The sequence below is a fragment of the Macaca thibetana genome, chromosome 1 (genome assembly GCF_024542745.1).
Source record: "Macaca thibetana thibetana isolate TM-01 chromosome 1, ASM2454274v1, whole genome shotgun sequence".
NCBI lineage: Eukaryota > Metazoa > Chordata > Mammalia > Primates > Cercopithecidae > Macaca > Macaca thibetana.
The window spans coordinates 55,754,534-55,768,230 of record NC_065578.1 but is presented as its reverse complement, the minus strand read 5'-3'; the positions used below and the strand labels follow the sequence as shown (position 1 = coordinate 55,768,230).

Genomic DNA, 13,697 nt, shown 5'->3' with positions numbered 1-13,697 from the left:
AGGTAGTTAATCCTAAGAACAGTAAATGTAAAATAAGTGCTATCACCCCCATTATACAGATGTGAGAGTTAAGACATACTCAAAGTCTACAGCTACAGAAAATTTGGGTTCAGCCTGTGCCCGGCTGATTTCAAAGAGACTTACAGTTCAGGAAGGCTAACCTGTCCAAATGAACTGCTCAAGGGGATAGGCAGTTAGCTTATCTTGCCTACTCTGGATCAAATGTAAGCTGCTGATGTTACGGGTACCACATTTCATGTAGTTTTCTTTTGACTTGCCTACTCTGGAGGTTGGTTGTAAACTTTGAGACCCCTCTTTGTTTTTTAATAACATCATAAACCAGGCACACAATCAACAGCTTGAATTTGGGGAGGGGGAAGGGAGGCTAGTAGAATTCTTTCCAGCCTTTAAAAGAAAAACAGTTCGTTTGGCAACTGTAGTAGTTTCTTAAAGGTGGACTAAGGATCTTTGTGTTCAAAAACTGAAAAATGAAAGGTCTAGTTTTCCCATGTGCTCCAAATTGACAGTTGTGGGTTTCAGTTTCTAGGAAGAATGGCTTTCCCTGAAAAAGGTGTTTGTCAGGGAAGGCAAATAATTGCACAGTATCATGTACTGAGGTTTGAACAGGTGTTTTTGAAAGTTAGAGGATCAGTTAATTGAACACTTCAAAGGAGCCCACTATACCCAAGAGTGTGGTGAGATAAGAAAAGCACAGGGACAGGAATGTCACATGCTCGTCACTCTCTGTGGCATTATTCCCAGCTTGCCTAGTGGGCTGCTCCCAGGCACAGGGCAGTGGAAAGAGACACTCCTCAGAGCCTCTCCTAGCTATGTGAATTAGGTGGATCTTTGATTTCTTTAACCCTCAATTTCCTCATCTGTAAAACGAGATTGCTGTTTGGATTCCCTCAAGGGGATCGCTGTAAGAATCAAATGAATGCCATAAGACCTGGAATTGCACTTTGCAGCAGTGGGCTCACTGGAACATTCAGAGTCTTTTAGTTGGGAATGGTTCTGGTTTTCTCACCAGGCCCCAGGATGGGCAAAGGAAAATGCTAAAGTAACTTCTTTAGAGTTCATGTGTCTCCTCCCATCTTTCCTTCCCCCAAGCAGAGCTTCAGGTCAGCAGCTCTTTGCTTGCTGCTTGCCAAGGCCTGTCCCTTTCTCCTTAAGGGATGTCACCTTTTCTTAGAAAAAATGTGCTTTTGAGAGCTTCACTGTGGCTTGCCCTTTCCTTGTTTCATGTTGATATTTTAATTACGATGTTTCCTGACCTCCCAGGTTTTCTTGAAACAGTCATGTGCTGTGGCCTTGTTATACAATGAGCAACAGCATTGCTTCCCCAACCCATACAATGGCAACAAAATGGATTAGATAGTGCTTTCCTATAGTTCCAGAGAAACATAAGCCAAGAAATTACTGCAATAATTGTTATCGCTTGTCCAGTGCAACTGTATATGGGAGATACACTTGAACAATGTGGATGCATTTCACCCTTGAAGAAACCCCAAGAGCTAGGTATCCTTGTGGTTTTCAGTTTAGCACAGGGTTAAAGGCACATGCCCTGGTTCAGACCTGAACCCATCTGCTGTGGACCATGTGGCAAATTACCTTTATGGCGCCCTGCCTCGGAAATACATCTGTTACGTGGAGATACTATGTCTAGTTACTAAGGTTTTGAGAATTAAATGAACTAATGTATATAAAGTAATTCAGTGCTTGGCACATACGGTATGCCCAGTAAATGTTAACTATTTTTATTCTAAATGAGTAAACAGAGTCAAAAAATGGTGAAGTGACAGCCAAACATTATATCTGGCAAAAATATAGTAAGGAGGCCGGGCATGGTGGCTCAAGCCTGTAATCCCAGCACTTTGGGAGGCCGAGACGGGTGGATCACAAGGTCAGATAGAGACCATCCTGGCTAACACGGTGAAACCCCGTCTCTACTAAAAAAATACAAAAAACTAGCCTGGCGTGGTGGTGGGTGCCTGTAGCCCCAGCTACTTGGGAGGCTGAGGCAGGAGAATGGCGTGAACCCGGGAGGCGGAGCTTGCAGTGAGCTGAGATCCGGCCACTGCACTCCAGCCTGGGCGACAGAGCGAGACTCCGTCTAAAAAAAAAAAAAAAAAAAAAAAAAAAAAAAAAAAAAAAAAAACAGTAAGGAAAGGAACCCCAGCCTTAGCTACACATCCCCCACTCTTTTCTTATAGTGATTTAATTAGAACCCAGGTCTCTTGACTCTCACTCCTCTTTGCAATTTGGATGGTCTCCACAACAAAGGAATGGAATGGCAGTGGAGGAGACCAGTGTGGTTTAGAGATGCAAATCATCAGGCGTTATGGAGAAAGCAAACACCTTTCAATGGCAGGAGATATGGAAAAACCTAGTCATGTTGACCTCTTTTTCAGATGTATCTCAGATTCTGGAATTATAGCATAATAGGAATTCCTTCCAAATCCACAAAGCAATGGTTCCTATCCCTGCCTTGCAAAGGCTTAATGACTCTAGCAGCAGTAAGACTAGGAGCAAACAGTAAAATATCATCTCCTATCTCTCAGTTTTGTCTTGCACTGTATTACAAAGAGCATCATGGGCAAAGATTTAAAATGGGAAGAAATGCTAAGTATTCATTTTAAATATACATGGGCTCAGTGCTTGCCTCGCTCAGACCCTAAAAGGGGTTTATACAGAGTCTTAATATCTAATAATTGATGTATGGTTGAGTCATAGATGAATCCCCTCTCTCCCTAGCCATAAAAATGCTACCCCACTTGAATCTGACTTCTGTAATAATATTCCTAACTAGAGAAAAAGTCAAACTTAGGCATCATCTGACTTAGGTTCATGTCCCAACTTCCGTGCTTACTTGTTCTGTGACTTACCCTTCAACCTCAGGAGAGCCATTGAACCCCTTGGAGCTATACTTTGCTTCTCTATAAATTGGTCACAATAGTTCACCAATGCTATAGGCTTGTTTTGGTTGTCAAATCATGTGATATTATGTGTGTGATAAGTGAGAATCATCCTTCATATTTCTGTAGTGTTGTACAGTTTACAGCATGGCTTTTATGTGCACACTCTTCTTTGCACCTGGTAGTAATCCTGGGAGGTTGATTCTTACAGCTAAGTCAACCGGGGCTCAAGGATATTAAGTGAGTCTCTCATAACTAAGTAGTGGCATGGCCAGACCAGGAGTCCTCTGATTCCTGCTGCTGTCTTCTGCAGCCTACCCTCCTTCCACAAGTACTTATCAAGTGCCTATGATGTGTCAGGTGCTGGGGACACAGTGGTGAACCAGCTGCATGTTGTCTCTGGTCATGAAACTCAGCAGCTACCCCACCTCGAACAGCAAATAACACCTTTAATACATACTGTCATAGGCTGAGCGCAGTGGCTCATGCCTATAATCCCAGCACTCTGGGAGACCAAGGTAGGTGGATCACTTGAAGTCAGGAGTCTGAGACCAGTCTGGTCAACATGGTGAAACTCGGTCTCTACTAAAAGTTTCAAAATTAGCTGGGCTTCATGGCACGTGCCTGTAGTTCCAGCTGCTTGGGAAGCTGAGGCAGGAGAATCGCTTGAATCCAGGAGGTGGATGTTGCAGTAAGCGGAGATCGTGCCACTGCACTCCAGCTTGGGTGACAGGGCAAGACTCCGTATCAAAAAAAAAAAAAAAAAAAAAAAGCTACATAATAGGTTGCTGGAAGACAGGGGCCAGGCCTTTTCCTGTGGGCACATGGTAGGTACTTAATAAACACCAGGCAGACATTTCTCCAGGAAGCATTCCTTAGCTGTCTCCTCTCCTACCTTCCAAAGGTCACAGAGAACCCTGGGCTTACCTCTGTGGCTGCAGTCACTGTGCTGATTCTCATGTCTGTTTACTTGTCTATTTCTTGGCTATCCTGTTAGCTGCATGGGGGAGCAACAGATCTGATTTGATTTGGTATTGCTAGTGTAAGACATAGACCTTGGTGCTCAATATATGCTTGTGAAAAATCACTGAAGAAGTCATAAACGGGGGGCAGAAAATCAAAAGCATTAGGTCAAAAGATATCAGAGGATTCACGGAGCTGGGAAAAATGTCCTGTTTTCTTCCTTTAAATCTCAACTATGCTCCAGGAGGCACACGGGAACACACTCTGTACCACATGCAGATTTCTTGCTGGAGAGACAAGAAGAAGAGCTTAGTACCTGCAAGACTTGTTTATTCAGTATCAGGCTTCAGTTTGCCCACATCTGGACTTCATTAGTTCCTCCCCACCCCTCCATCTCCCTTTATCTGCAAGAGCCCTGCCAAGAAAACAAGGTTCCCCAACATTGCCTCCTCATTAAAGACTAGTCGAATTTTCAACTCTGAAAAATGTGCAGTTGTGCTGGCCCAGTGGTGCGTTAGTGGGAGACCCAGTCCCCCAGTTTACAATCCTCTACATCTGTGCAATTACCAAGACCACCAACAGAGAGAGGCCACATTAATCCTTCAACTGTGTTGTCCCCTGATCGGATGGCTACGGAGTTCTTCTGAGACCTTATTATCCCTGGGGGAACAGTGGGAGGGGGCATCTATTTGTGATTTAACGAACCCAGGCATGGAGATTGCACTAAATTTTCATTTGTTCCCTTTCTCCACCACCCGCACTCACTCTCATGTCCTGGAAGAAGTGAGAACAGCAGCAATTCTTCCTTAGTTAGGTACAGCTCTTAGGGATTCATGACTATTTGAAAAACTAATACAAAGGTGATGATATTGTCCATTTGAAGTGATAATGCTTAGGAGGCCGAGAAATACTTTCTGTGAGGGGCAGTGTGTGTTGGGGATGGGGTGGAGAATCAGATAACATTTATGAGCTATTTAATGGACCGGAAACTCATGTCTTATCTTAAATCCTCTTCAACAGCTGTGTGAGGTTGCTATTATTTACCGCATTTGACAAATGAGGGAGGACACTGAGGCTTATAAGGGTGAAGTGACTAGCCTGAGGTTACTCTGCTTAGTGAATGGGGGAACACGAATTAAAACCTAAGTCTGGCTTTCAAGCCTAAGTGCTTTAACAGATGCTAATGACGGCCCACTCTGGTCAGTGCTAAGTAGAGTGCTCTTTATTTAGTTAGCTATAAAAGCTTTTAGTTACTGGGCTTGGAGAGCTAAATGTATGGAGGAAGATAAAACATCTAGAACACTGGGCAGATGACTGCCTAAGATTGACTGTGCATCAATGGTTTGAAGAGATGGTGATCACCTGTTGTGTGTAGGTAGGTACAGGGTGATACCTCCCTTATAACAAGCAGCTTTGTGATAGGCACCTTGGCCTATAAGCTGATGTGTAAAATACAAATCTTGCCTTTGGATCTTACAGTTTAAAGGGAATTCAAGGCAAGTACAAGACTGACTATAGGATTAGACCCTCAAGGAAAGGAAATAATTAGTCTGAAAATAAGAAGAGAGTCAGGGCAGTGCATGGTGGTGGCTGCTAGGGAGGGGAGAGCTTCAAGGACAAAACATGTCAAATGCTCCAGATGTCTGAGGTCTAAATAAAGTGCTATGGGAGTTCAGAGGAAGAGCACTTAAGGCTAACGCTTATGCCAAGACTTCATCATCATCAGCAGCATTCACCAAGCACTTGTCCCATATAATTTTCACCACAACCCTGCTTCTGATACTGTCATAATCTTCATTTTTAGAGATGAGGAAACTGAGACTTAGAGAGAGCTCAGTTGTACAAGACTCAAGTCAAAGAGCCAAACTCTAACCCAGGACACTAGTTGGCACTTGAGCTCTACTTTAAGGCATAAGTGGGATTTTCGTCAGAGAACCTGACCTGGGCAGAAGGCGTTGCTTCAGCAATGTTAGAGACTTCAAAACAATGAAGTGTTTTCAGGGAATGTAGAGCAGACCTGTTTGGCTGAATGAATGGAATATAAGGAAGTAGACAAGGTTACAGTAAAAAAAGAAGATTGTGGCAAGATTGTGAAGATCCTTGAATGCTGAGGAATTTTTACTCTGGCTAATTGGCTAGAGGTTGGTGAGAGTATTTTAAGTGAGCTTGGTCAATTTTCTAATCAAGGTAAGGATGAGGCCTGAACCACAGTGGTGGCCATGCAAGGGGAATAGAGAGAAAAAGATAGATGCAAGAGACCTTGCAAAAGCCAGATGGACAAAGGGATGAGAGAGAGGAAGGAGTCTAAGATTGCACATCTTTGTCAGTCATATGCTTGGTGGCACCTTGAGCAGAAATAGAGGGAAGAGAAGTGAAGTTTGGGATAGGAGTGGGAATGGGTGTGACTTTAGACTTGGTTAATTTGAAATGCTAATAACATCTCTAGTTGGGAAGAGTTAGCAGAAGACTGGAATTGGGCCAATTAGGGGAAAAGGGTAGGCTGAAACTAGAGAGAGAGAGAGATGGCCTTTTGAAGGTCATCTTCACAGAGCTAATAATTGAAGCTATTGAAGCAGCTGAGATCACAGCAGAACGCCAGGAACAAAGTCCTAGGGAAGACCCACATTTATTTAGAAGTAGTAACAAAAGCATGCTGGTGTGATATTAAGGAAGCCTAGGACATTCAAGGTAAAAAAAAAGAGTAAGAGGTTTCAGTAGGCAATGCTGCAGAAAGAACAGCCAGGAGATTCTTGCCTGAACTGGCAGAGTTGGGCAGTCAGGAGGCCCATGACTCTGAGTCCCTGACTTTTGGGAAAATAATGATGCTTTATGCTTCAGACTCTCTTCTTCATGAGACTTATAGGCACAGGGCAGCCACTGCTAATTTCAACCATAAATAGCTTCTGTAGCCCCTCTCTGGCCTCTTTGCTGTCTTTATTCTAGATATTGGAGTTCTGATTTACCCATAAAACCCAGAAATTACACTGGTATCTTTGGACAGATCTCTGTCTTCATTACCTTTCCCAGATGGTGAGGCACTGATCTCCTGAAAAAGGCTGAAAATGGTAACCAAGTGACAGAAGAATCAGAGAATAAATTTCTAATCAACTATTTCTAGTTACTTAAGATGCCTCACCTTATTGCAGTAGATGGAGCAATCAGCTCCAGAGAAAATACAGCCATACATCGGTCTCCATCCTTAGAAACAGGACCCAGATACGTTATATTTTTCCTTTCCTTTGGGACTGAGAACTAAAGTGAGAGATGTTATTCTCCCTTCATGATTCTCCATCATCAATGGTTTGTTGAATTAATCTTTTCTGGGCGAAAGAAGTTCATCAATTCATGTAACCGAGATGTAAAAGAACAACTTGACCCTCTGTGGCTACCAGGAACTTAGAGGTGCAGGTGCCTTTCAAGATGGCAGGCGCTTAGTGGGCGTTCTGTGAACATCTGTCTCTCTGGAGACATACATGCTACCACCTAGTAGGACTTCTAAGAGAAGGCCAACTCGATGTCATTGGGATCAGCACAGGAATTAGAATGAGGAAGTCCCAGCTGCAGTGATGGTCTTCCTGCTGTCTCATTTTTATCAAGAGTGATTCACTGCCCTCTCTGGCCTTCATCATACTCATTTATGTAAGTGTTGGTAATAATTTAGTAATTCATATGGTGTTGTGAGAAGCAAACAGTATAGTGGATGTGAAAGTACTTTGTAAGCTGTAAAGTACTAAGCAAATATTATTAAAGCAGATCAGAGTATAGGAAAGTTTGTCCTTCAGACTCAGCAGTGGAAGATGAGTTCTCAGTCTCTGAAAGAGAGATTGTTAGGCTGCTGTGCAAAGATACTACTTTTCTTGCGATAGTTTACAAATACAGTGGAATGTTAAAAATAACACAAAACAGTAGAGTAGGGTTGTCCCTTCTGCTCTGGGTTTAGACTTTGCTTCTGTCTTGATCAGCTGAAAAAGACATACTAGATGAAATGATCAGAAGCAATGTCATCTGTACACACATTTTCTGGTCCTACCCTGGAGGGGTGGTAGTTCCAAACTCTTCAGTTAGGTATGGTATCGTCCAAGGAGCTCTTGGAAGAGATATTCTCTACAAAACATGTTTTTTATTTGTTTGTTTGTTTGTTGTCTTCTCCAATGGAGGGAATAAAAAAGTTAACTTTTGTAGGGCTCTCCTGCTAGGTGCCAGGTGATTGACATATCACCTTATCTAATTCCCTGGCAATCCTGCCGGGTAGATATTATTAACCTTACTTTATAGATGAGGACACCTAAGCCCAGAGAGGTAAAGTCACATGCCTAAGGTAATGGACAAGATTCAGACAGGTTTTTCTGGCTACAACGTTGTTGCTTCTTTCACCACCTCATGCGCTATCATTTCCCAAAAGTCTATCCTAATTTTTCTTCATATTTCCTCTCCGTAACAGTTAAATATTTGTAAATATGTGGGCAGTTGAGGTCTTTTTCATCAGAGAAGACAGGAAGAGGAGCTGTCTTGCAGTTGGAGCCAACCTCTCTCCAAACTGCAGCCCTTCTCAGGCAAGGACTGATCCCTTTCTGTCCCCTTGTAGCTAAATTGCAATGCTTTCCCATTTTATTAGTTTCCAGATTCTGTGCCAAGTGCTTTAAAAGGCAGGTAGGGGAGAATTCTCTGCTTGCCTGGCAGCCTGCCATCACCCCCAGAATCTGTTGCTTGCTGTTTCAGAAAGGGATCAACATTGAAGGCATTTTTCTCAGCAGTGAAATTTACATATCAGAACCTTGCTGACTGAGGCAGAAATGAGGGCTCTGGAGGCAGGAGTCTGGGAGTGGGGACTGAGTCTTTGTAGGGGGAGGGGGAGGGAAGAGCTTATTTTATTACCCAGGAATAAAAACATTGTGAGTAATGAATAAAGTCCGAAAGCAGTAAATCTGGGACTCCAGAGTTAGGTGTGTAACGTGTTGGAGAACAATTTAAGCCTTCGCCTCGTCTGTGGAGGTGAGGTATTCAGGCTGCCTTTCACAGCCCAAATTTCATTAAATAGACTTTTAAGGGTTAGGATTACAAGAAGCCAAGTCCGGCTGGTTCATAATGATGATTTATGGCTGTGTTGTCGACTCCTCGACCCTTCTATACAAGGGGATAGAGAAAATGCATAATTTGTTGCTCATTCACTCTAAAATCTGTCAAGGCTGCCCCAGAAGCCATGTGGTCCTGGAGTCATGTGTCTGCTAAATGGCTTCAGCCTGACCCTCTCCTTAAAAATCTGCAATTGCTCTCCTACGGTGGAAATTGGTTTTAATAACAATAGAAATAATAAAATTATCTCAATGTAGCCTGCTGTGGGTCTTTGAGCTTAAGTCAGAATACCTGGGCTCTACTCTTAACTCTGTCACTTACTGGCCTCAAATCCTTCAGAAAAGTCACTATCTCCCAGAGCCTTAGTATCTCCATCCATAGAATGGAATATCTTCTTCACAGAGATTAAATGAAACTACAGTACAAAATAAATGTAGGAGATGGCTGCTGTTAACATTATTATTAAGAATTTGAGGTACTCCAAAATGTTCTTTTCATCTGCTTGTCTTCCCATGAGTGAAGGAAACATTTCACTTTGCAATTTACTATCTTAAGACTGACACTAAAAATGGAAGTTTTAGAGATGGGACATTAGAGCTGAAAAGAATCCCTGAATTGTAGTCAAACCCTGTCTCCCTGAAAGTGAGCACAAAGGTGACTCATCTGAGATTAATCAGTAAATTCATGCAAGAGATGCTAATTTGTAGTGGAAACTCACATGTTCTTTCTCAGCATCAAACAGGAAATTGTGTTGACTGATCCTCAGGCCACACCTGCTTAGAAACAGTTCCTTAATCTGTAGCAGTGGCTGGTTCAGAGAACCAGGGAGCAATCTGAGGTCAGGGATTTTGCCTGGGGACTTGGTTCTGCTCCCTGCTTCTGGTGTCATCTCTGAGCAAGTAACTTTCCTCTGCTATTGCTTATTACCTGTGCTTGGTTGGCAGACTAGTGGTGGATGGTGAACATAGCCCAGGAGAGTTGAGAATAAATGTCATTGCAGTTATGAAGTCATCAATCAGTCTAGCACCCTCATTTTACAAATGCAGAAACCAATTTATCCTAATTTCACTAAACAAGTAGGGACTTGAACCTTGGCTACTTGACTCCTAGTTCAGTGCTCTTCCTGCTGCATAAAAAATCTCGTATGACTTATAAGTAAGGAAGAATAAAAAAGAGTAAGAGAACACGATTGTGGTAATAAACATCTGGAACTTGTTTGCCTGTGAGGTTACATAGGGTAAATGTATAAACAGGTTCAAAAGGGGAATTAGATCATGAATGGTAGGAAAGAATGCTGGGCAGGGAGTCAGTGCACCTGGGTTTAATCTTTAGATGGGAGCTCATTTGGACCTAAGTTTCTTCTAAATATAATGGTCCCTTTCATTAATGACTTGCCATGCTTCTCGGAGTTTAATCTCTGCAACGTGTTATCAAAGCATTCTTGGTAATGTTGAGGGGATCCTTCCAATTTTGTAATAAGGCAACTTTGAGGACTACCGTCCTGCTCCCTTTCATTCATTTGTTCCTTCAACTTATAATCTTTGAGCATCTATGCAGGGTCACATACTAGTTTTACTCTCTCAGGAAACGGCTATGCCAAGATGCTGGCTAAAGTAGCCTTTGACTGTGTTCCTCTAATACAGAATTGTACTCAATATGATCTGGGAAAACGAAATGTAGCTCTTATATATAAAGCATTTATAAACACAGAGTCACTGTGTCAATGTTGGCAGTGGTAGTAGCTGTTCTCGCTGCTGCACCTGTTTGTCCCTGGGCCCAGCTGGTGTTTCCTTCCTACATGGTCGTCCTTCCCCAGACTTTGGAGCCCTTGAGGATCTTGATCAGACCTCATGCCTTGATGCTTTCCTCCACTGTAAAATAATATTGGGAGCCTTTGCAAAGGAGTGTCCAGATATGCCAGACTATTGCTTCCCTTGTGGTTGTGCACATGCCCTCTTCCCTCTGAAAGGGCAAGTGTAGCTCATCATCCTGCCCTGGGAGGAAGTGTGAAGGGACTTTTGTGGTGAGTGATGAGTTGACCATCACTGTCTCTGGGCTGTGGTTACAAGCAGGAAGTGCCCATGGCTGGGCTGTGGAGTTAAGACAAAGGCAGCAGGGTGTGTGGTTGTACACATCATAGGCATTTACCTTATAGAACATCAGCTGTCCCCCATCCTTAATGTAAATGATGTCACTATATCTATCTTGAGCATCAGGATTTCATGACACAAAGAATCTAAAAGCAATGTCTGGCATATAATAGGTAATCTGTAATTGGTGGATTGTTTTCAGGAGTGATAAATCTCTACGCATCATATCATAGATACAGTGTGAAAATCAAGAAGGATTTGAGAAGGGTCTTCAGGATCAGAGAAGACCACACAGGCTGACTGGAGGAAATTCACAAACACTGAAGGGCATCGTACTACAAGTTTCTTAGTTTTTAGACTGGTATTCTATTCATCACATTCTGCTTCTAAAAAGTAAAAGTATCATTCTCTATGGTCTAGGTCATTTCCCATTCATGTTATCCTATTTGAACCAACAGCTGCAAAGGTGAGCAGCCTCCTTTTATGGAGCGGGAGGCCGAAGCTTGGAGGGCATAGATTATTGCTGAAGGATACCAGATTGGTGGTAGAGTCTGGATTCCCCAGGACTTAACCGTGGTATATCCACCTCTTCATACAGAAACTCTCACCATGGCCAATGTCAGCACGAGGCTGAGGCCCTTACTAGAGTCAGGTCATTGTCTGTGATCCTTTACCCCAAATCCCAGAATCCCGAGATTTGCTCAGACCCTGTGACATCATAGCTACCCTTAACCTTGTCCTTGATTCTTCATTTAGTATTTCTTTTCTATAGTTAAGTTCTTGTCTCTCCCTTAAAAATATATATATATAGGGAGAGAGGGAGAGAGATACACACACACACATACGTATATGCATATAAATATATTATAAATATATTTGTATATTTTTGTTGTTACAAAGGTATTACATGGTCATGTAGGGCTTAAAACACCCAACTCTATTAGCACTTTGATCTTTCCTTCTGTGCATATTTGTGTCTGTATATTTCATAACTAGAAAATTAGGACACTCCTTTGCAAATATTGAATATTCTCTTATGTTGTTAAATATCCTTTACAGCATCAGTGTTAATGATGAATCTTGATACCATCTAATTCCCCTATTGGATTCCTTTTAGATCATCACGGGGGAATTCTACCGGATCTATTACCTGAAGAAGTCGCGGTCGACGATTCAGAACCCCTACGTGGCAGCACTCTATAAGCAAGTGGGCTGCTTCCTCTTTGGCTGTGCCATCAGCCAGTCTTTCACAGACATTGCCAAAGTGTCCATAGGGCGCCTGCGTCCTCACTTCTTGAGTGTCTGCAACCCTGATTTCAGCCAGATCAACTGCTCTGAAGGCTACATTCAGAACTACAGATGCAGAGGTGATGATAGCAAAGTCCAGGAAGCCAGGTGAGACACCACCTCCCCATGGCCAGAGCCTGGACCCCTTTGATACAGTGCAGTTCAGTGAGCACTTACTAGCTGGTCCCTAGTTTAGATGGGTGAATAAGGCATAGTTCCTATTCTTGAGGAACTCATAGTCAGATGACTGAGACAGATATGTAAATCAATACTTCCAATATAGCATTGGTAAGTACATTCATTTATTCATTCTTTTGTTTATTCATGCATTCATGGGTGCCTGCTATGTTCCAGGCGTGGGTCCAAAGCACTGTGAAGGATGCAAAAGTGAACAGGGCATAGTGCCTACTCTCAAGGTTACAGTCTGGGGAGGGAAGACAGACAGACAAGTGTGTATCAGGGATGTGAATACGGCTGTTTCATGGCCCTCTCTTGCTCTTACAGGAAGTCCTTCTTCTCTGGCCATGCCTCCTTCTCCATGTACACTATGCTGTATTTGGTGGTAAGTACCCACCCTTTGATCTGAGTAGTGTTCAGTTCCAGCTTCCATCCCTTCTGATATCATAGCCCTCAAAATAGTTAGGAGCATGACATCACTGTGAAATCCTTGAAAAAGAGGTTAGCTAGAAAAGTTAGGTTTAATTCTGAGCTCTGCCACTGCCTTAGCAGAAGTTATTTTACTTTCCAGTTTTTTCCCCCCGTTTTTCAAATAAAAGTAGTATTTGCCATAGCTGCTTGATAAGCATTGTGGACGCATTTTGAAATTTTAAAGCGATAAAGACACTTGTATTAGGTTGGTGCAAGAGTAATTGAGGTTTTTGCCATTACAAAAACCCCTGGACTATATTACTTAAATGGCAAAAACCAATTACTCTTGCACCAACCTAAATATAACATTTTGGGGTACAAGCACTGTTTCTGAAAATCTGTTGCGGGAAAAGATTGCTAAGTAAGGCTCAGAGAATTAAAGTGAACTGCCAAAATGTACATAAACACCAGGACTGTTGCTAAAGCCCAAACCTTCTGATAAATTTTTTTGCAACGTTCACCATGTCAGTCGTCCGTATTCTACGGATGGAAGGGCTTTAAGGATTATCATTACCTAAGTATTTAGAATAATTTTGAGTTTTGCAAAATACTTCTGCTCCATGAGGACGCATGATTTCATAACAACACTGTGAAGTATAAAATCCATGCCCCATTTCTCAAATCCACAGATCAAGGCCCAGAGAGGATAAGCAGCATGTTTGAGTTCCTTCAACCAGTGGTGGAACGATGATTTGATTCTCATGTTGCTCTTCTCATGGCC

The 13,697-nt window shown here is 42.6% G+C and overlaps 1 protein-coding gene across 1 annotated transcript in view; it reads left to right on the top strand.

Moving 5' to 3' along the window:
* PLPP3 (phospholipid phosphatase 3) overlaps nucleotides 1-13,697 on the top strand; it is an 84,077-nt gene that overhangs the window by 41,381 nt on the left and 28,999 nt on the right. Inside the window, exons 3-4 of the mRNA XM_050751893.1 lie at nucleotides 12,159-12,436; nucleotides 12,833-12,890. Coding sequence (XP_050607850.1) covers nucleotides 12,159-12,436; nucleotides 12,833-12,890 — 336 coding nt within the window. The remainder of the gene's footprint in view (nucleotides 1-12,158; nucleotides 12,437-12,832; nucleotides 12,891-13,697) is intronic.